This window comes from Hyla sarda, chromosome 5 (genome assembly GCF_029499605.1).
Source record: "Hyla sarda isolate aHylSar1 chromosome 5, aHylSar1.hap1, whole genome shotgun sequence".
Classification (NCBI taxonomy): Eukaryota; Metazoa; Chordata; class Amphibia; order Anura; family Hylidae; genus Hyla; species Hyla sarda.
Genome location: NC_079193.1, coordinates 101,686,201 through 101,706,675, shown reverse-complemented (window position 1 = coordinate 101,706,675; position 20,475 = coordinate 101,686,201). Strand labels below are relative to the sequence as shown.

General features: G+C 43.8%; 1 protein-coding gene across 2 annotated transcripts in view; it reads left to right on the top strand.

Annotated features, from left to right (window-relative positions):
• Window positions 1-20,475, top strand: part of TOP2B (DNA topoisomerase II beta) — an 87,056-nt gene that overhangs the window by 56,321 nt on the left and 10,260 nt on the right. For both annotated transcript variants that reach the window (XM_056520007.1, XM_056520006.1), the window contains exons 26-33: window positions 1,847-1,930; window positions 3,632-3,826; window positions 3,918-4,059; window positions 7,389-7,556; window positions 9,726-9,957; window positions 10,075-10,154; window positions 11,280-11,396; window positions 15,640-15,768. In XM_056520007.1, coding sequence (XP_056375982.1) covers window positions 1,847-1,930; window positions 3,632-3,826; window positions 3,918-4,059; window positions 7,389-7,556; window positions 9,726-9,957; window positions 10,075-10,154; window positions 11,280-11,396; window positions 15,640-15,768 — 1,147 coding nt within the window. The remainder of the gene's footprint in view (window positions 1-1,846; window positions 1,931-3,631; window positions 3,827-3,917; window positions 4,060-7,388; window positions 7,557-9,725; window positions 9,958-10,074; window positions 10,155-11,279; window positions 11,397-15,639; window positions 15,769-20,475) is intronic.

The window sequence follows — 20,475 nt, the reverse complement described above, 5'->3', positions numbered from 1 at the left end:
CAAACCTTACATTGTACCGTCTATTGTTTAAATATGTGAATTTTTTGTGCCTATATAATAAATGTACACCAATAAAAGTATGTTTTTATGATCCTAGTGTTTTTTTCCTATTGCCAATAATTATCAGCTGCTGAAGTTGAGTTGTTGTTTTCTGTCTGGTAACAGTGCTCTCTGCTGACATCTCTGCTTGTCTCGGGAACAGCACATAGTAGAAGAGGTTTGCTATGGGGATTTGCTTCTAAACTGGGCGGTTCCCCAGACACGTGTCATCAGAGAGCTCATAAGTACTGAAAGGATTAAGATTTTTTAATAGAAGTAATTTACAAATCTGTTTAACTCTCTGGAGCCAGTTGATATAAATCAAAAACATTTTTTCCTGGATAACCCCTTTAAGATTTAAGGGAACAGGCTTTTGTTGTGACCAAACAGTTGCAAGAAATCAATTCCTACAGTAGTGTTTCCCAACCAGGGTGCCTCCAGCTGTTGCAAAACTACAACTCCCAGCATGCCCGGACAGCTGAAGGCTGTCTGGGCATGCTGGGAGTTATAGTTTTGCAACAGCTGGAGCCTCCCTGGTTTGGAAACTGTGTCCTACAGTGTGAGAAGGCAATGTTTGGCCGAGCAGTGTCACGGTCAGAGTTGCCCTTGCCTTATATGTTTGGGATATTTATTTTTTTACTTCGATATATGGTGGTGGATGTTAGCTATTCTTTTCATACATTTTATTCATACCATGCATTGATGTGAGTGACTAGATTTGGACCTATTGGAAGCATTAGGTTTATATTCTTGTTTAATACTAAACTATACAGTGGTCCCTCAACATACGATGGTAATTCGTTCCAATCGACCCATCGTTTGTCGAATCCATTGTATGTTGAGGGATTCGTGCAATGTAAAAAGTGCATTTAATACTCACCTGTCCCCGCCGCTCCGGACCGCGTCCTCACCGCTCCGGATGCTGTCCCGCTGCTCTGGCGTCTTCTTTGGGATCCTCCGGCTTCTTCCGCATCTTCTGCAGGGTCCGGGCCTCGCTTTCTGGTGACGTTATTACGTTGGTGCGCCGGGACGGCGTGCGTAGCGACATGATGACGCCGGAAAGCGAGGCCCGGACCCCGGATAAGATGCAGAAGACGCCAGAGGATCGCGAAGTGGACCCGGAGCAGCAGGGATTGGTAAGTGAACCTGTCCGTGATGCTTAAACTGCTATCCGACAGCAGCTTAAGCATTTTGCGCTGTCGGATAGCAGTTAATGCGATGGCCCCGACATATAAAAGCATCGTATGTCAATTTGATCATATGTTGGGGCCATCGCATGTTGGGGGGTTACTGTATTCTACACAATCACCAATACTTAGAGGTTATCCAGGAAAAAACTTTTTTTTTATACATCAATTGGCTCCAGAAAGTTAAACAGATTTGTAAATTACTTTTATTAAAAAATCTTAATCCTTTCAGTACTTATGAGCTGCGGAAGTTGAGTTGTTCTTTTCTGTCTAAGTGCTCTTTTGTGACACCTGTCTTGGGAACCGGCCAGTTTAGAAGCAAATCCCCATAGCAAACCTCTTCTACTCTCTGCAGTTCCCGAGACAAGCAGAGATGTCAGCAGAGAGCACTGTTGCCAGACAGAAAACAACAACTCAACTTCAGCAGCTGATAATTATTGAAAGGATTAAGATTTTTTAATAGAAGAAATTTACAAATCTGTTTAACTTTCTGGAGCCAGTTGATATTAAATTTTTTTTTCTTTCCTGGAATACCCCTTTGTTTGGTCGGTGAGTGAGATTGTTGAGAACAATTTATCCATTTTAAAGACAAGCAATGTAAAAATATATTTATCTTTTAGGGCAAGGAACTAAACGACCTTAAAAGAAAATCTGCATCTGACCTCTGGAAAGAAGATTTGGCAGCTTTTGTTGAAGAACTTGATGTAAGTTTATATCTTCATGATGAGGAATTGCTGTTGTCAGAAAATGACTTATTTCTTGTTTTTCATGGAATAATGAAAGACTACTACCTACCGGATACCAACTTAAAACAAACGTAATTAGACAATTTGGGAGATTTATCAAAACTTGTGCGGAGTAAATGCTGACCTGTTGCCCATGGCAACCAATCAGATTGCTGCTTTCATTTTTCTCAGGATTTTTTAAAAATAAAAGAAGCAATCTGATTGGTTGATATGGGCAACTGGTCAGCTTTTCCTCTGCAGAAGTTTTGATAAATCTCCCCCATTGTGCCGGTATTATAGATGTAAGTCCCTGCTGAAGTATTAATCTATTTATAGGAGCAATCAAAGAATCCAACACTTGTGTCTTGTAAAACCTGTAGCTTTTTTTGATAAATGTTAATACTTTACAATGCCTCAGAAAAGCAGATGATTATATTAAGACATAATGCTGGGGAAAACACTTACACATTAAGGTCCCTATGGCCTTCACTCATAGTCTGAACTGTGGGTTGCAGACTATTAAGTTATATACTCTCTTGTCCACCTCTCCCCCACACATGCACTGGAAGTAGCCTAACAGGTGCTGACGGAAGGGGTAGAAACGCGTGGCTGCATGAGCTGTGCTGCTACATCTCCGCTCTGCACAGCTGGAGTGAGTGGTAGACAGAAGTAGTGGGAGTCTATGGGACGTCTGAAAACTCTGTAGACCACTTGCTGTTGCTGCGCATAGCAGGAATGCACAGGCACACCTGCGCGTTTCTACCTCTTCATTTGTGCAATTGCTGGGGGTTTCAGTACCCACATCCCCAGTGATACAAATGTCAGAAGTTTGTTGAAATGATAGTTAGACTTTACGTAAAACTCATCTCCACACCTCTCCCCTTTGTGGTATACTGACTATGCCACATGTTGGAAGACTTTTTTTAAGTCAACTGGTGCCAGAAAGTTAAACAGATTTGTAAATTACTTCTATTAAAAAAAATCTTTATTTTTCCAGTACTTATTAGTGGCTGTATGCTACAGAGGAAATGCTTTTTCTTTTTGGATTTCTTTTCTGTCAGTCCACAGTGCTCTCTGCTGACACCTTTGTTCATGTCAGGAACTGTCCAGAGCAGGAGAAAATTCCCATAGCAAACCTCTCCTGCTCTGGACAGTTCCTAAAATGGACAGAGGTGTCAGCAGAGAACACTGTGGACAGACAGAAAAGTATTTCCTCTGTAGTATACTGCAGCTTCCACTGGAGCACCCCTATAAACATAGTGTGGGGGGGAGATTTATCTCTGCCTTCACCAGAAAACAAGTGTAGAAAGGATAAAAGATTTGCAACAGTTACTTGCCAAAACCTACACAAAAACCATTAATAAAGTCCCCCAGAGTAAATCTACTCACCTCAACTTGAATGCATCATAGATGGATCATAGATCAGTTCAGGTCATCTGTTACAGACCTTTAGGGATGGGAAAAAAAGCCCATGAAGTGTTTTGTCACTAGTTCTAGTGTGGATCACATCAACTATATATTGATGTCATATTCTATTCAATACATAAAAAATAGACACATTTTACTAAATTACAATGTTATTTAACAATAACTTGGCTAAAGACAGCTTGATGTGTTTTCGTAAGTCTCTCACTGTGTCTTCGCAGTCTTCAAAGTCATTTTCATTTCTTCGTTGTTTAGAAAGTGGAGGCACAGGAAAAAGAAGACGCCTTAGCCGGAATATCAAGCAAAGCAATAAAGGGTAAAATAGGCAAACCAAAAATGAAGAAGCTGCAGCTAGAGGAGACCCTTCCCTCAGTGTACGGCAGACGAGTGGAGCCTCAGATTACTGCAATGAAGGCCGATGCCAGTAAGAAAATGCTCAAGAAGAAGAAGGTAAGGCCAGTCGGCCATAAAGTGAAAAATGAATTTCATAGCAAATCACAATTTTTTTTAAAGTATTTTTTATTGTCTTTTTCTTTTAAAGGGTGAAATGGATTCCTTAGCGCTGAAACTAGAGTTTGATGATGAGTTTGGCACCACATTGGGAGAGGGAGGTGAAGACTCTCAGACGACTACTCCGGTAAAGCCTGTAAAGCCCAAGCGAGAAAGGAAAGAGAAGGAGCCTGGTATGTGAAACTTATGTAGTTTTTGTAAAAAATGTTTTAAAGCTTTTTTAAAAATCTAAGAAACAATCCAAGTGGTTGCAATGAATACCTGCACCCCTCTATACAGGCTTTAATAAATCTTCCCCCTGATCGTGATAAGTTTTGTAAGTTTTTGTTTAAGACATAGACTTTGTTGAGTATGTAGCTCAGGTATAGCAAATGTGTATACATACTAGGGATCGACCGATTATCGGTATGTCCGATATGATCGGCCGATAATCACGATTTTGGGCATTATCGGTATCGGCAATTACCTTGCCGATAAGCCGATAATGCCCCGCACCGCCCCCACCGCACCGCTACCGCCCCCCGACCCACCGCACCGCGACGCTCCCCCCACCGTAGTGCTGGGCAGTATACCGGTATGGATTTTTGCCCATACCGCTATACCGGTCGGGCCCCTCCCCCACCCTCCGAGTCAATAAAAAAAATTAAACGTACCCGTAATGGGGGTGGTCCGGGCCATCCATCCTTCCTGTAGTGTCCGGCAGCATTACGAGTGGAGGGTGAACGGGTCCGGGCTGTCCTCCTTCTCCGGGGGTGCTCTTCTCCACTCCGGGCAGGCTCCGGCCTAGTACACTGCATAGATGCCGTGACGTCAGGTGCGTCGCTGCGCACGGGCGTCACTGTGCAGCAGCGTCTATGCTGCGTAACTAGGCCGGAGCCTGCCCGGAGTGGAGAATATGACCCCCGGAGAAGGAGGACAGCCCGGACCGGTTTACCCTCCACCCGGAATGCCGCCGGACACTACAGGAAGGAAGGATGGCCCGGACCACCCTGACAGGTAGGCGGAGAGAAGCGGGTGGCGGCGGCGGCGGCCTATGGCACCGCAAAAGTCACTGCAGTGCATTGATTTAAAGCGCCCGCATTAACTCAATGATCTGCAGCGATGTCGCGGGGGGATAAATAGCCGTTAACTTATATCGGAATATCGGTATAAGTTATCGGCTATCGGTCCTAACCTCCCCCGATTATCGGTATCGGCCCTAAAAAAACGATATCGGTCGATCCCTAATACATACAATACATGTGTATATAAAGGGTTTTTTTTTTTTTTACTGATTTGAGACATTTTGTTTTTTCTAATTTGTTTCTAGTTTCAAGTATTTGTTTATGTTTTGCACATTATTATGAGAGCTGCCATCTTGCCTAATCTGTTAACAGCATTTAGAAATATGCTACAGGAGGACCCCATTGACCGTAGACAATAATTGACTGGACTTGTCCCATTCACATATATTGTAGATGTTATATCATTCTACAGGGGGGGGGGAGGAGGAGATACTGATCTCTGCAGTGAATGGTGTCTTATCTATCTACTCACATCACCTTTCACAGTACTCCTGTCTGTGATGAGAAAAACTACCTTTCTGGGAAATGATCTGTACAGAACAGAAAGTCTCTGCTTAGTTTTAGGCCTAATGGCCACAATGAAAACTGTAAGATTTCAGAATTTTAAAATATAGATAGCGTAATGGAAAATTAGGAAACAAATCACCAAATATTATTAAAAAATATGGCTGCCTTTAAACAGTAGATTTAAAACAGCATGCCCTGTTACTTGCAAGAAATTACTTATGTATTTATCGCAATATAGAGTTAGAGTACTAGATTTGACCAAATAATTATTAGTAAAAAGAACTAGTCTGTGCTCAAATCGTTCCATTATATATTTAGAATGTATTTTTAGTATATACCGTATTTTTCGCCGTATAAGACGCACTGTTTCTTCCCCAAAACTGAGGGGGGGGGGGGGGGGGGGGGGAGTCAGTGCATCTTATACGGTGAATACACCCCTATTGCGGCGGTCCTTGCGGCCATCAACGGCCGGGACCCGCGGCTAATACAGGACATCATTGATCGCGGTGATGCCCTGTATTAACCCTTCAGACGCAGCGATCAAAGCTGACCGCCGCGTCTGAGGGGAAAGTGACACTAACCCGGCTGTGCAGCCGGGCTTTTCGGGACCGCCGCGATTTCACCGCGGCGGTCCCGAACAGCCCGACTGAATAGCCGGTTAGTGCGTTACAGGACACCGGGAGGGACCTTACCTGCCTCCTCAGTGTCTTCTCCGTTCAGGGATCCCCTGTATGGCCGGCGCTCTCCTTCCTCGTCGTCACGTACGTGCGTCGGGGTGCATAACGACGTGATGACGGCGACGGAGAGCGAGGATACCCGGCCGGCAGCAGAGACGTTCCGGAGCGACGGGGACATGGCGACAGCGATGGAGCGACATCCAGGGCAGCGGTGACTGGTCCGGAGCGGCGGGGACACGTGAGTATTACCTCCTATGCAGTGTTCTTCAATCTGCGGACCTCCAGATGTTGCAAAACTACAACTCCCAGCATGCCCGGACAGCTGTTGGCTGTCCAGGCATGCTGGGAGTTGTAGTTTTGCAACATCTGGAGGTCCGCAGGTTGAAGACCACTATTGGGTTCAAAATCTTTATTTTTTTAGATTTTGCACCTATAAATTGGGTGCGTCTTATACGCCGGTGCGTCCTATAGGGCGAAAAATACGGTATGTAGATTTTTCTTATTTTTCTTAAGTTACAGTTCTTTTTCACTCTACGGATGGTAATCAAGCTTTCAATTGGACACAAATGGAAATTCTCCTAAATTGCCTTATCAGGAAATACTTCTAAAAATCAACACAAACTATTAATAAGAAAAATGTTTGACCTGCTCATTTGTGATTTAGCAACACTTGCCAATATTTTGTCACCTTGGATGCTGTAAGCACTGAGCTGACATGGCAGGCAGTAATGCACATGTTGTGTTCATACAATTTTAGCTGGTGATCTCAAAATGATTTACTGTACCAATCAAAAAAAATCAAAAAATAAAAATGCTACCAAAAACTTAGTCATTGGGGCAAACCCTATTGTTTGGGCAATTTTAAGTGAGTGCTGCAATGGCCATTAACTCCTGTTTGTAGGAAGTTTTCACTATTTAGCAGTAGCCTGAACTGGAATTTAGAGGTATCAGTCAGTAGTACTTGCTAGCTTGTATATTTACACATAATAGAATTTATTGCAGACATTTCTGATTTACCTGATTGTAGTTATCCATATACCCTCAGGTGTTTAATAATGCCCATAGATTGAGATCTGTCTCTGTGAATAGTTGATAAAAAATGAGGTTTAGGACTTTATAACAGTAATAATTAGTGTGTATCATGGTTTTAGTTAGAATTATAGATTTTTTTTTTTTACCTTTTAAAAAATAAGGCTGTAATGTGGTTTTCTTGAAAAATTACAGTTTTATGAAAAATATTTTTTCTTTCTTTAGGTTCTCGAGCGAAAAAGAATTCTCTCACTCCAAAACCCCCAGTCAAAAAAGGAAAGAAGAGGAACCCCTGGTCAGAAGACGAATCTAAGTCAGACAGTGATATTGAGGAACCAGAAGTAGTAGAACCTGTCGTCATACCGCGAGATTCCTCTCTAAGAAGAGCAGCCGGTAAGTTTTAAAAAATGTGTAAGGCAGGGTTGTGTTGATGTGTCAACATGTAGACCTTTTTGACTTAAGCATTAAAGGGGTACTCCGGTGAAAACCTTTTTTCTTTTAAATCAACTGGTGGCAGAAAGTTAAACATATTTCTAAATTATTTCTATTAAAAAATCTTAATCTTTGCAGTACTTATTAGCTGCTGAATGCTGCAGAGGAAATTCCTTTCTTTTTGGAACACTGATGACATCACGAGCACAGTGCTCTCTGCTGACATCTCTGTCCATTTTAGTAACCATGCATAGCAGACGTATGCTAAGGGCAGCATGGTGGCTCAGTGGTTAGCACTGCTGCCTTGCAGTGCTGGGGACTTGGGTTCAAATCCCACTAAGGACAACAATAAATAAAGCGTTATTATTATTATAATAGCGTCAGCAGAGAGAACTGTGGTCATGATGTCATCAGAGAGCATTCCAAAAAGAAAATAATTTCCTCTGTAGTATTCAGCAGCTAATAAATACAGGATGGATTAAGATTTTTTAATAGAAGTAATTTACAAATATGTTTAACTTTCTGCCACCAGTTGATTTAAAAGAAAAAAGGTTTTCACCGGAGTACCCCTTTAAGCAGCACTTACTGTGTATAGGATGAACTTGGCTCCTGAGCCTGATCCTAACACTATGACTAATGACATTTAATTTACATGTACATTCAATGGCAGCAAGGGATTCACTGGTAGAAACATGTAATGTAAAGATTCTTACTCCCACCGTGTTTTGGGATCTTTTTAGTTTTGTTTTTTGTTGAAAAGTACGGAAGCAAAATTAATGTGTGAAAGTAGTAGTTAAAGCATAAGTCAAAAGTTATGAGTGATAATCCGCTTCAGCACGGGGAGACGTTGGCCACTCTGGGTGGTACCGGTGTTCAGGCAGCCACACAACGCTCAGCGAAGTTCTGTGCACAATCCCTTTTCTGATGAACGAGATTTGTGCATGGAACTTTGCAAAGCGTGGTATCGTTGCATCTGCAGCTGTACCACCTAGCATTGCCTGCATCTCCTGCCAAAGAGCAGAAGATCTTGCCGGCTCACAACTTCAAGGGGTACTCTTCCCCTAGACATGTTATCCCCTATCCAAAGGATCGCGGGAAATCCAGCCGTAGGGACCTCCTGCGATCTCTGGGCTGGCGCTGCGGCATTAGAGTCACGGAAGCCTGGGCCTTCTGTGACATCACGTCGCGCCCCCTCCATTCATGTCGTAGTTCACATCTGTCACGCCTCCTCCAGTAGACATGAATGGAGAGGGCATAGCAGCTGTCTGCCAGCACGGAGCGGCGTTCGCACCGGGTGACTGGGATGCCGCTGCAGAGATCGCGGTGGTCCCCAGCGGCCAGACCCCGCGATCAGACATGTTATCCCCTATCCTTTGGATGGGGGATAACATGTTTAGCGATAGAGTACCCCACAAAAACATGATAAATTGCTTCAAGGAACAGTGCCACATCTATTTGCACTATGGTCCTCATTTACTATGCTGAAAACACTCGTTTTTGTTGGGTTATTCAAAGTTATTTTGGCGCATAGTGTCTTGAGACATGTCTGTGCCAGAGTGCGCCAGGAAAATCAGACAAACCCGACATTGCATTGTGCAAAGCCGAAAAAGGGGCATGGTCTGCCTCAAAGGGGGCGTGCATGGTCTGAAAAGGGGAGTGGTTTCACAACCCAACCTATTTACTATTGAATTCACAGAAAAATCCTGTGAATAAATGGATGGAAATTTCCACCTAGAGAAAGCTGGACAGAAAAGGTTTCCCAACTTGTAAATCTGTGAATCCCCATAGTAAATAGAGAGGAATCCTGCAAGTCGGAAACATTTCACAGTAGTAAAAACCCAACGCTCTTTGTAAATGAGGGCCATTGTGTAGTATTGCAGCTTAGCTTTAGGCACTTTAATCCACTGACAGCTTTGAAGCTGTTTCTGGTAGAAGGCAGCCATGTTTAATAATTTTGGAGAAGCAGATAATTGCAGAAATCAAGAGTTAGATTGTTTTGTGGCATAAGGCGCCACAAAAAAATGAAAAAAATTGTAATATAAACAATCTGTGCTTTACATTTTGGACTACAGATCATATTCTGATCCTCACGTCTCTGATGCTAACTTTTTTTTCCCCATTTCTTCACAGCCGAGCGACCCAAGTATACGTTTGACTTTTCAGAGGAAGAAGATGCAGATGATGATGATGACGACGACGATGATCGGATTATTAGTAATAATAGCCTAAATGACTTGAAGCCAAAATCATCTCCAATTCCAAACAGTCGAAATGATGACGATGATGATGTCGATGCTCTTTCAGACAGTCCCGAAAAGGATGAATTTGACTTCTCATCTTTCAAGTCAACAAAATCCACAGAGTATGTAGCAGCTATATTTTTTAAAAATTTTTGGTGCCAAAGTTTACTAAATCGATGTTTAATATTTACTAATATTCAGGTGATTCCTAAGATTTTTTTCATTTTTTCACCCATAAGGAAACAAACAGAAATACAGAAGAAAAAAGATCAAGATGATATATTTTCTTCAACTTCATTTTCTGCGAAAATAAATGACGGTAATTTGTTTGTTTTTAATATTTTTAATAAAAGAAAATTTAGCATTCAGCTGAGAGTTTTATAATTTAGCACTTGAGTACACAGGTTTTTGCCAGGACACTTCTCACATTTGACATAAACCAGAAGTAATGTTCTTTGTGCATTTTTATGATGCAGAAATTAAAGGTGTACTCTACCCCTAGACATCTTATTCCCTATCCAAGGATCCTATCTGCACCTATCTTATTCCCTATCCAAGGATCCTATCACCAGGGGGTGCTGCAGGAGAGATTGCAGGGGTTCCCAGCGGTGGGAACCACACGATCAGACATCTTATCCCCTATCCCCTATTTTGGATAGCGGATAAGATGTCTAAGGACGGAGTACACCTTTAAAGGGGTACTCCACACCTGGCATCTTATCACCTATCCAAAGGGTAGTGCATAAGATGTCAGATCGTCGCGGTCCCGCTGCTGGGGACCCCGGGGATCGCCGCTGCGGCACCCCGCCATCATAACTGCACAGAGCGTAATGATGGGCAATACAGGGGCCGGAGCAGCGTGACGTCATGGCTCCGCCCCTCATGACATCACGGCCCGTCCCCTTAATGCAAGGCTATGGCAGGGGGGCGTGAAGACCGCCACGCCCCCTCCCATAGACTTGTATTGACGGGGCAGGCCGTGACGTCACGAGGGGCGGAGCCGTGATGTAACGATGCTCCGGCCCCTGTATTGCCCGTCATTACGTGCAGAGCGAACTCGCTCTGTGCTGTAATGATAGCGCGGTGCTGCAGCAGCGATCCCCGGGGTCCCCAGCAGCGGGACCCCCGTGATCAGACATCTTATCCCCTATCCCCTATTTTGGATAGCGGATAAGATGTCTAGGGACGGAGTACCCCTTTAAGCATCTCGTAGAAATGCATGGAGAAAGTGACTTCTTGTCCACACAGTAAACACTGGGGGATTGAGGCAGTCAGAAAGCCAGTCACATGGTTTTATAGTCGGACCAATGGGGATCAGATAGGAAGAAGAAAACCACCAGTATTATAATAATTTAACTGAGGCATAACAAAAACTGAGCATTGCATTATTTCCTCCAGTTTTTTATGGTATAAATATTGACCATCTTGATTTTGTGTTTATTAGAGGACACCGCAAAATATAACAGTGATGATGAAGAATCTTCCCCCCTCTATTCCTCACCGTTCAGCTACAAATCTTCTGAGAAAACAACCAGCAAAACATCAACTAAAAAAGAAAAAGGTAATGTTCAGACTTACAGCAATGTTTGATCACAATCTACTTTAAATGTGCAAGTGCCTTGATTTATGTATCGTTATGATTTTGACATTTCTTCTGCTTTTCTGTAGCATCTTCACAGTTAGTGTAAATAAATGACTGATTCCAAATAGCAAGTACTAAGTCAGAGTTTTTTTTTTCTATAGCAAAACTGATTTCAACTATTGCGCCGCAACACAAATAAATATAATGAATTGCTTGATCTGCTGCTGTCACTTAGTGGATGAAGGGGTGGTTTGTGTTCACAAAACCTTTAATATATAGGTACGGGGCCAATCTTAAAATGAAGTGATACTTACACTGGTCCCCCGCAGGTCCCCTTCCAGCACCTCTGGTCCCTCGCTCTTTTACAGCCTGTTCCTGCTTCCAAAACAAGATGTCTACCTGCTAATCCATTCACTAACTGAGGCAGAATCCCGTGATTAGCTGAGCATGCAGAAACAAGCTCTGAAAAGCAAAGGACCGGTAGGCACTGCAATGGATGCTGCAGGGGAGGTATAAAATGATTTGAGTACTTGGGCAATCACTTTAAATCAAGCTCTGTAGCCCAGCTCTTAGAATTTCTAATAGTGTGCTTTGATGAAGAATGTATTAAGACTGGTGATTCACTTGCATGAGTCCGCTCCCGATCTATAATGCGGGGCCACGGCTTGGCCCCGCATCATAGCGGGTCAGCCGGGACCTGTGGCTAATAGCGCGCTGCATTGATCGCGGTGCCGCGTGCTATTAACCCTTTAGACGCGGTGTTCAAAGTTGAACGCCGTGTCTAAAGTGAAAGTGAAAACATGCTGGTTAGCTCAGGGAGCTGTTCGGGATAGCCGCGGCGAAATCGCGGCATCCCGAACAGCTTACAAGACAGCCGGAGGATCCATACCTGCCTCCTCGCTGTCCAATCGCCGAATGACTGCTCAGTGCCTGAGATCCAGGCATGAGCAGTCAAGCGGCAGAATCATCGATCCCTGGTTTCCTATGAGAAACCAGTGATCAATGATAAAGATCAGTGTGTGCAGTGTTATAGGTCCCTATAGTGAATAAAGATCATTTAACACCTCCCCTATTAAAAGTTTGAATCACCCCCCTTTTCCCATAAAAAAAGTGTAAATAAAAATAAACCTATATGTGTCGCCGCGTGCGGAAATTTTCCGAATAATAAAAATGTTAACTAAACCGCACGGTCAATGGCGTATGCGCAAACAAATTCCAAAGTCCAAAATAGTGCATTTTTGGTCACTTTTTATATCATGAAAAAATGAATAAAAAGCGATCAATAAGTCCTATCAATGCAAAATGGTACCGCTAAAAACTTCAGACCACGGCGCAAAAAATCAGCCCTCATAGCACCCCATACGTGAAAAAAAAAAGTTATAGGAGTCAGAGGACGACCATTTTAAATGTATTAATTTTCCTGCATGTAGTTATGATTTTTTCCAGAAGTACGACAAAATTAAACCTATATAACGGGGTATCATTTTAATCGTATGGACCTACAGATTAAAGATAAGGTGTCATTTTTACCGAAAAATGTACTACGTAGAAACGGAAGCCCCCAAAAGTTACAAAACAGCGTTTTTTTTTCTTTCAATTTTGTCTCTCAATGATTTTTTTTCCCGTTTCGCCGTAGATTTTTGGGTAAAATGACTGACATCATTACAAAGTAGAATTGGTGGCTCAAAAAATAAGCCATCATATGGATTTTTAGGTGCAAAATTTAAAGAGTTATGATTTTTTAAAGGTAAGGAGCAAAAAACGGAAAAACCCCGGGTCCTTAAGGGGGTTAAGAATTAAGCATTTTCCTAATATAAATCTTTAAAAAAAAAAATTGATTGCTAAACATGTGAAAAAAATTGTGGGAGTTCTAGACGGCTTGCAGTCTTTTCAGAAGAGGAGCATTGCCATGCACACTGACAAAGCAATACAAGGTGCTAAATTATTATTTATATGCAAAATTAACTCTCTGGTCATTTTATGAACTTATTTCTTGTGTTTTTGCACCATATAGGTTCCACGTGGCTGCTTTAGGGTTATAAAAAGCATGCACTTTGGGCTCATAGCTTTTCAAATGTAAATATGTTTATTTTTTGGCATAAAATGGAGGGTTTTCTTGTGTACTTGTTACACTTCAGGTTCCACAGGGCTACATTGGAGTTATAAAAAAAAGCATGCACTTTAGGCACAAAGCTTTGCAAATGTAAAAATGTTTATGCAGACCTCATTACAAGGGAGAGGGGACGAAATGAGCAAGTTTGTAAGTAATACATTAATCAAAAGGTATTTTACATATAAAAACATGCCTATTGTGTATACAGGTATTAGGGCACAGACACTGACTTGAGCTTTTTTTTTTCTTACTAATGACAGGAACACTTTAACCCCTTAAGGACCACAGGTTTTTCCGTTTTTGCACTTTCGTTTTTTCCTTATCACTTCTAAAAATCATAATGCTTTCACTTTTGCACCTACATACTCATATTAGGGATTATTTTTTGCGTCATCAATTGTACTTTGTAATTACATCAATCATTTCACCACAAACTTTGCAGCGAACCAAGAAAAAAAATTGTGGCCTACAAAAAAACGTCATTTTCTAACTTTTGGGGATTCTGTTTCTACACAGTGCTTGTTTTTTTTTTTTTTTTTTTTTAAATGACACCATTTATTTATTCTGTAGGTCCATATGGTTACAATAATACCCAATTTATATGTTTTTATTTATTTTACTACTTTACAAAAAATAAAAAAATAACTACATGCACTAAAATTTGTATGTTTAAAATAGTCCTCTTCTGACCCCTATAACTTAATTTTTCTGTTAACAGGGTTTTATGAGGTCTCATTTTTTGCGCCGGCATCTGAAGTTTTTATCGGTACCATGATTGTTTTGATCAGACTTTTTGATCACTTTTTATAAAAAAAAAATGTTTATGGTATACAAAGTGACCAAAAATACACAAATTTGGACTTTGGAAATTTTGTATGTGTACGCCATTGACCGTGCGGGTTAATTAACATTATATTTTTATAGTTCGGACATTTACGCACGCGGTGATACCACATATGTTTGTTTTAATGTTTTACATATATATATATATATATATATATATATATATATATATATATATATATATAATATATAATTTTTTTTTTTTTTTTTTTTTTTTTTTTTTTTAAATGGGAAAAGGGGATGATTCTTACCTTTATTTAGGGTTGAGGGGTTAAAACATTTATTAACTTTTTTTTTTTTTTTTCCTTTTTACTATTTACACTTTTTTTTTTTTTTTGCCCCCATAGGGGACTAATACTTGCTATACTTTGATTGCCAGCACTGATCAATGCTATGCCATGTGTAATCTGCACTTGATTGCTCAACCCTGGATCTAAGGCTTGGAGCAACCAAACGCTGATCGGACAGCGTGGAGCACGGTATGGCACCACCCGCTGTCCTATTAGCTGTTCAGGACGCCGTGATTCCACCACAGTGGTCTCAAACAGCTCCACTGAGCTAACCGGCAGTGATTTCTCCTGGTTTAGACGCCGTGATCAACTTTGATTGCGGCGTCTAAAGGGTTAATACCAGACATCAGCCCGATCAGTGTTGTCCGGTATTAGCCACAGGTCCCGGTTGCTGATAGCAACCAGTACCCAGCAGATACGAAGCTCGCTCAGCTTCTGATCGCGCTTCACATTACGGGAGCCGGGCGCGGACAGAAATATACATCCATGGTCGTTGAGGGGTTAATATATGTGGTACAATTTTTTAATTGTAGAAGTGCCAGACTTTGAAATCTACTTTAGCTATCAGCTTTAGTAGATTTCTGGTATAAGTGGTCTAGACATCAAGGAGAAAAGTTGCAACATGTCAAACCAGATAACTGGCATATAATAAAGATAGATCCCCTACCTAATGTAAGACTGTGAGAATATGGACAAATTACAGCAAAGCATCTCTTCAGTAAGTGTCGGAATAGACAGTATCATAAAGACACGTGGGATAAAAATCTAAGCCCTTTAACATATCAAGTTTCCTTTTTGAGAGTAGAGAGACACTGCAGATATCAGTGTCTTACCTTTGCCTGAAAGGCCCTGTTTTAGTGGTTGTCATTAAGAATATTTTGCTTGTACTTTTGCTTACTAGTCTGACTGTTTTTGTATACTGCTTTAAAGTCATTGCAGGATGTATTAATTAATTTTTATTTTTTATTGATTTTAGAAGATGCTCCCAAATTTAACAGTGATTATGAGGACGATGAGGATGACGAACCTTCACCCCTCTATTCATCATCAACGTTTAGCTTCAAATCTACTGAAAAACCAGCAAGCAAACCATCAACTAAGAAAGGTAATGATCAGCTTTATACTTTGTCATGGTCATAATTATTGTTCCTTGTTGTTTAAAAGTAATCTGTCACGGACTATGCTGCTCTAGGTAAGAGCAGCATACATTTGAAGATAGGTGTACTCAAACGGACACATAAATAATATCGCTCTTATTGGCTAAATAAATAAAAATATTGACTGTTACCTTACCAGATTCCATATTTATAAAGGTCCACTTTCAGGGTTCACATAGCATTTTTACACTACATTATGTTAAAACGAAAGTATAACATGTATTAAAATTTCTCGATCGGCTCCAATGGGGGGACACAGACCTTGGGTATATGCTGCTGCCACTAGGAGGCTTGATACTAGACAACAAGAAAAGTCGGCCCCTCCCGGCAGGATATACCCGCCCACAGGCACCTGAGCTAATCAGTTTTAGCTTAGTGTCAGTAGGAGGCAGACATAGGTCTGGAGCTCTCCAGACCTGGTTGGTTATTTTTCTTATTTTTGAGTTTAGGGATGTATAGTTAGAATTTTCTCTCCCTTTCATATCTCTGTTTTAAGGTGGGGTCTCAGGAACAATAGTGTTCACTGTTTCCCCATTTGTGAAGAAGGGGCACTGGCATAGAGTTATGCACTGTCAACCCCTTCTCGCCACCGGTCAGCACCTGGGGTTGTACCCCTGGGTCAGAGTCCCCCTACATTCCCTGCTCGTCTTGCTGTTTTTAGCCGACTGTGTTTATTAGCTGACTGAAGACTTCATTAGGTAGGTTTTCTAAGGACAAGGGGAGTATTTCTCTCCCTTTCTTTTCAGGATTCTAAACCTTTGTAGCCCCCCTATTTGGAGCCCATTCCTTTTATTTACTCTGGGGACAGTCTGCTGCTCAGCCATTCTGAACATTGGGGACAGAAACAGTAGTGCAGGACATTTTAATGTGTTTTTACATTAAGGACATTTTCACAGCCCTGCTCGGTGCCTGCTTTGTGTGCATGCGCCCGGCATATTTTCGCATCGGCCACATCCATATGCGAGGCAACCGGAGCTTCAGTTCTGTCGGCCACGCTGTTCGAGCACGGCTCACGGCTGCACTTTCTTTAGTATACATGGCATTCAGGGATTTTTTTTAATGATGGCCGTGGTGACTGCATTGGAGAGGTCTTCCTTACGCCAGCCCTCCAGGGAGGCTTGCTCTCCTTCTCCTTGTTAGGCGCTCTCACAAGCTCCCTAGAGGTTTCTCCTCTGGCTCATCTCCAGAAGCCAGAATAGGCGCTCTCCTCATAGGTCTCGCTCCTCTTCCTAGGCACCCCGAAAACTCCCCTCTTCTATGGGACACTTTCCTGGTCGCCGTCTTAGGCCTCCAGATCTGCATTCCAGGTCCTTTTTGCCTTCATCCAAGGCAGCCTCCACCCACTCCCACTCTCCTGGGGAACTGGAAGATGAGGCGTCAGGTTCTGCCTCTAACTCAGAGGACCAAACCGGCACGTCCGACATGGTAGACAATTTGGTCTCGGACATCAGGGACACCTTTCACCTAGAGGACCCAGGAGTTTCCGACCCAGCTCCAGAAGTTTCCTTTCACCGCTCCTGTCCCTCTCCTAAGGTTTACAGCTCTTATACTGAATTTGACACCTTACTGGAAACAGCATGGAAGCATCCTGACAAGCGCTGCCAAGGGACTAAGAAGGTTCAGGCTCAGTTTCCTTTTGCCCAGGACCTCATTGTAAAATGGACATCTCCACCAACCGTGGATCCTATGGTTTCCTGCCAGGCAAAGGCGACTACTCTGCCTTTGGCGGATGCAGCATACTTTGAGGACCCGGCAGACAAGAGGATTGAAAATCTAGCAAAATTCGCCTTTGAAGCAGCAGGTTCATCTTTACTTCCTACCTTCGCTTCTGCTTGGGTGTCAAAAGCCCTTTCTGTCTGGGCTTCTCAACTCCGCCAGGGCATTTTGTCCGGGGCCACTTCGGAAGCTTTGGCGGATCTTGCACTTCAACTCTCCAATGCTGGAGACTATTTGTGCTCTTCTTCTATGCAGTCAGCCCGTTGTACGGCTTTTGCCACAGGTAATCTAGTGGCACTTCGTCGTTCCATGTGGCTCAAGGCCCGGGATGCTGATGCCGCTTCCAAGACATCTCTCACTGAGCTTCCTTTTACTGGGTCTCGACTTTTTGGAAAACTCCTAGATGAGATTATCTCAGAGGTGACTGGAGGTAAGAGCTCCTTATTACCACAGAATAAGTCTTTCCGTACCAATTCCCGAAGGAAGTTGACCTCCTTTCGGTCCCATGGCTTGAGTAGGGCGACCAGACCTAGGTCCTGGCGGCAGTGATCGCCATCCTGCAAGCACGGGGTGTGTCCGTAATTCCCTACCTGGACGACCTCCTGGTCAAGGCTCCAACCAGGGCCCAGAATCAGGAGAGTCTCCATCTCCCTCTTCAGACCTTGTCCCATTTCGGCTGGGTGATCAATCAGGAAAAGTCCAACCTGACTCCCACCCTGTCTCTAATCTTCTTGGAACTCCAGTTCGACATGGCGACCACCCGGATTCTGCTTCCGCCGGACAAGCGCCTTGCTCTATTATCAGGAGTTCGAATTCTCTGGCGTCCTGTTCCAGTTTCCATTCGGTTCTGTACTGAAGTCCTGGGTCAGATGGTGGCGGCCATGGAAGCAGTTATTTACGCCCAGTTTCATTATTGCCCTCTTCAAATTTCTCTTCTGTCATGGTGTGACAAGTCTCCTTCCTGGAGTTGCCAGTCCCTCCTGTGGAGGCTTCGGTCCCCTCTTCTTCATCAGGGGAGATTTTCTGCCCCTCCACTAGCAGGTCATCACGACAGATGCCAGTCTCAGCAGTTGGGGAGGAGTCTTCAGGGACTGGACAGTCCAGGGCCTTGGTCCTCCCAGGAAGCACTTCTCCCCATCAACATCCCGGAACTCAGGGCAATCTACCTTTGCCTCCGCCATTGGGAGCACCTTCTCCAGGACCGTCCTGTTTGTGTTCAGTTGGAAAACTCCCCAGCTGTGGTGTATGTCCTTCGCCAGGGCGGCATACGCAGCTCAGCGGCGATGGCCGAGGTCTCCAAGATCCTTATGCAGCTATGGGGCACGGGACATAAAAGTTTGCACCATTAACCCCTTCCCGCCAGCGACTGGGGTTGTACTTGGCGTCCGGGTCCCCCTATTTCCCTGCCCGTCCCGCTTTCGCAGCCTGACATGATGCAGGTGACTAAAAAGCTGGCTGAATACCTCTCTAGGTGAGTATGGGAAGACTGGTCAGTGACACTGACCCCGAAGGAGGAGAAGGGGGGAAAGCGGCCAACAAGAAACGGAATACCTTGAGAAGGGGCATCCCTGAGCACCTGAGCGGAAGACTGGAGGTTCCCAGGACTCAGGAAAGTCCCTCACCCGAAGTGTGAGAGCAAACCCAGCCACAGCGAAAAACACTGGGAAATATACTTCTGAGACAAGACTAGAAGTAGCGCAGTTGAGCGAAACCGCCCCAGGAAAGGAGCTGGGCTGGAGAAAGACGCCCCAGGCAGCCAGGAGGGTACCCAATGTAAGAAAGCTCTCCGGCACCTGAGAACTCGAACTAAAAGGGGAGAACAAGCCTTGGACCACAGTGGTTCGAACTGACCCGAAGACCCCGAGGCAAAGGCCCGACAGGACTGAACTAGAGGGGAAAGGGAGCCTAACCGGAACTCCCAGGGGCCAGGCACCGAAAGGCTACTCTAGCAGACTGTAGGGTCAAGTGCGGCGCAACTGACCGAATAAGAAGGAAGAATGGACCCACCGCCCAGGAGCTCTAAACCAAGGGAGAAGGAAAGTGGTGGCAGAAACCACAACACAGATGGGCCAGACCGCTGCAGCTAAGTCATCCATGACCGCAGACACCTCTCCAGCAAAGGAAAGAGCTGAGGCTGCCGGAACAGCAGCTATGAACCAAGACATAGCTGGCGGGACCCTCTCCTGAATGCTCAGAACAGAACAGGAATTCAGCATAAGGGGAGAGAGAGAAGGCACTACAATGGCAGTAGCCAGTTGTTGAGAAAGCAGGCACTGTAGCCGAGCCTCAGAGGGTGAGAATAGCAACCCCTACAAAAACATACCAAGGCATGGAGAAGCAGTGCCCATCCTCTGAGAAAACCAGGACACCCATGCTAGGTAAGACAAAAGACTACAAATGCCAATAAGGTGCATGCGCATCAACATACAGTTGAGAACGTACGTCCCAAAAAGGGATGAAACCCTGGTCCTTGTAATAAAAGGCAGACACTGTGACAACCGAGCCATTCCGGCCCTTGCCTAAAGGCAACGGCTCAGTCGACTGGGCCGCCAGTGTAGAAAAGCAGGAATTCCGGTAGGAAACCTGGAGACATTGGGCACAGAGAAGCTGCAGAGTTTACAAGGATCTGTAGACAATGCCCCTTTCCCATCTCCTAGAGGTGCCACCAAGGGCATGCCGCAAGGCACCAAAACTGCAGGTGCAGATGCAGGAGCTGCCAGATGAAAGGGGCATGGAGAACAGTCTGGTTTACCGCATGAGGGTCAAGTAAACACACAGAGCCACTGAATTTCCGGATAACAGCTGCCTGTGCAGCCGGTATGGGTAGGTGACCTGGAGAATAAAGAAACCAAGCAGACATAGACTGGCTAATTGGTAAAGGGATCACTGAACAAACAGGACCAATCCTTCGAACCCTCACACTGTAAGTTGGTTATCGA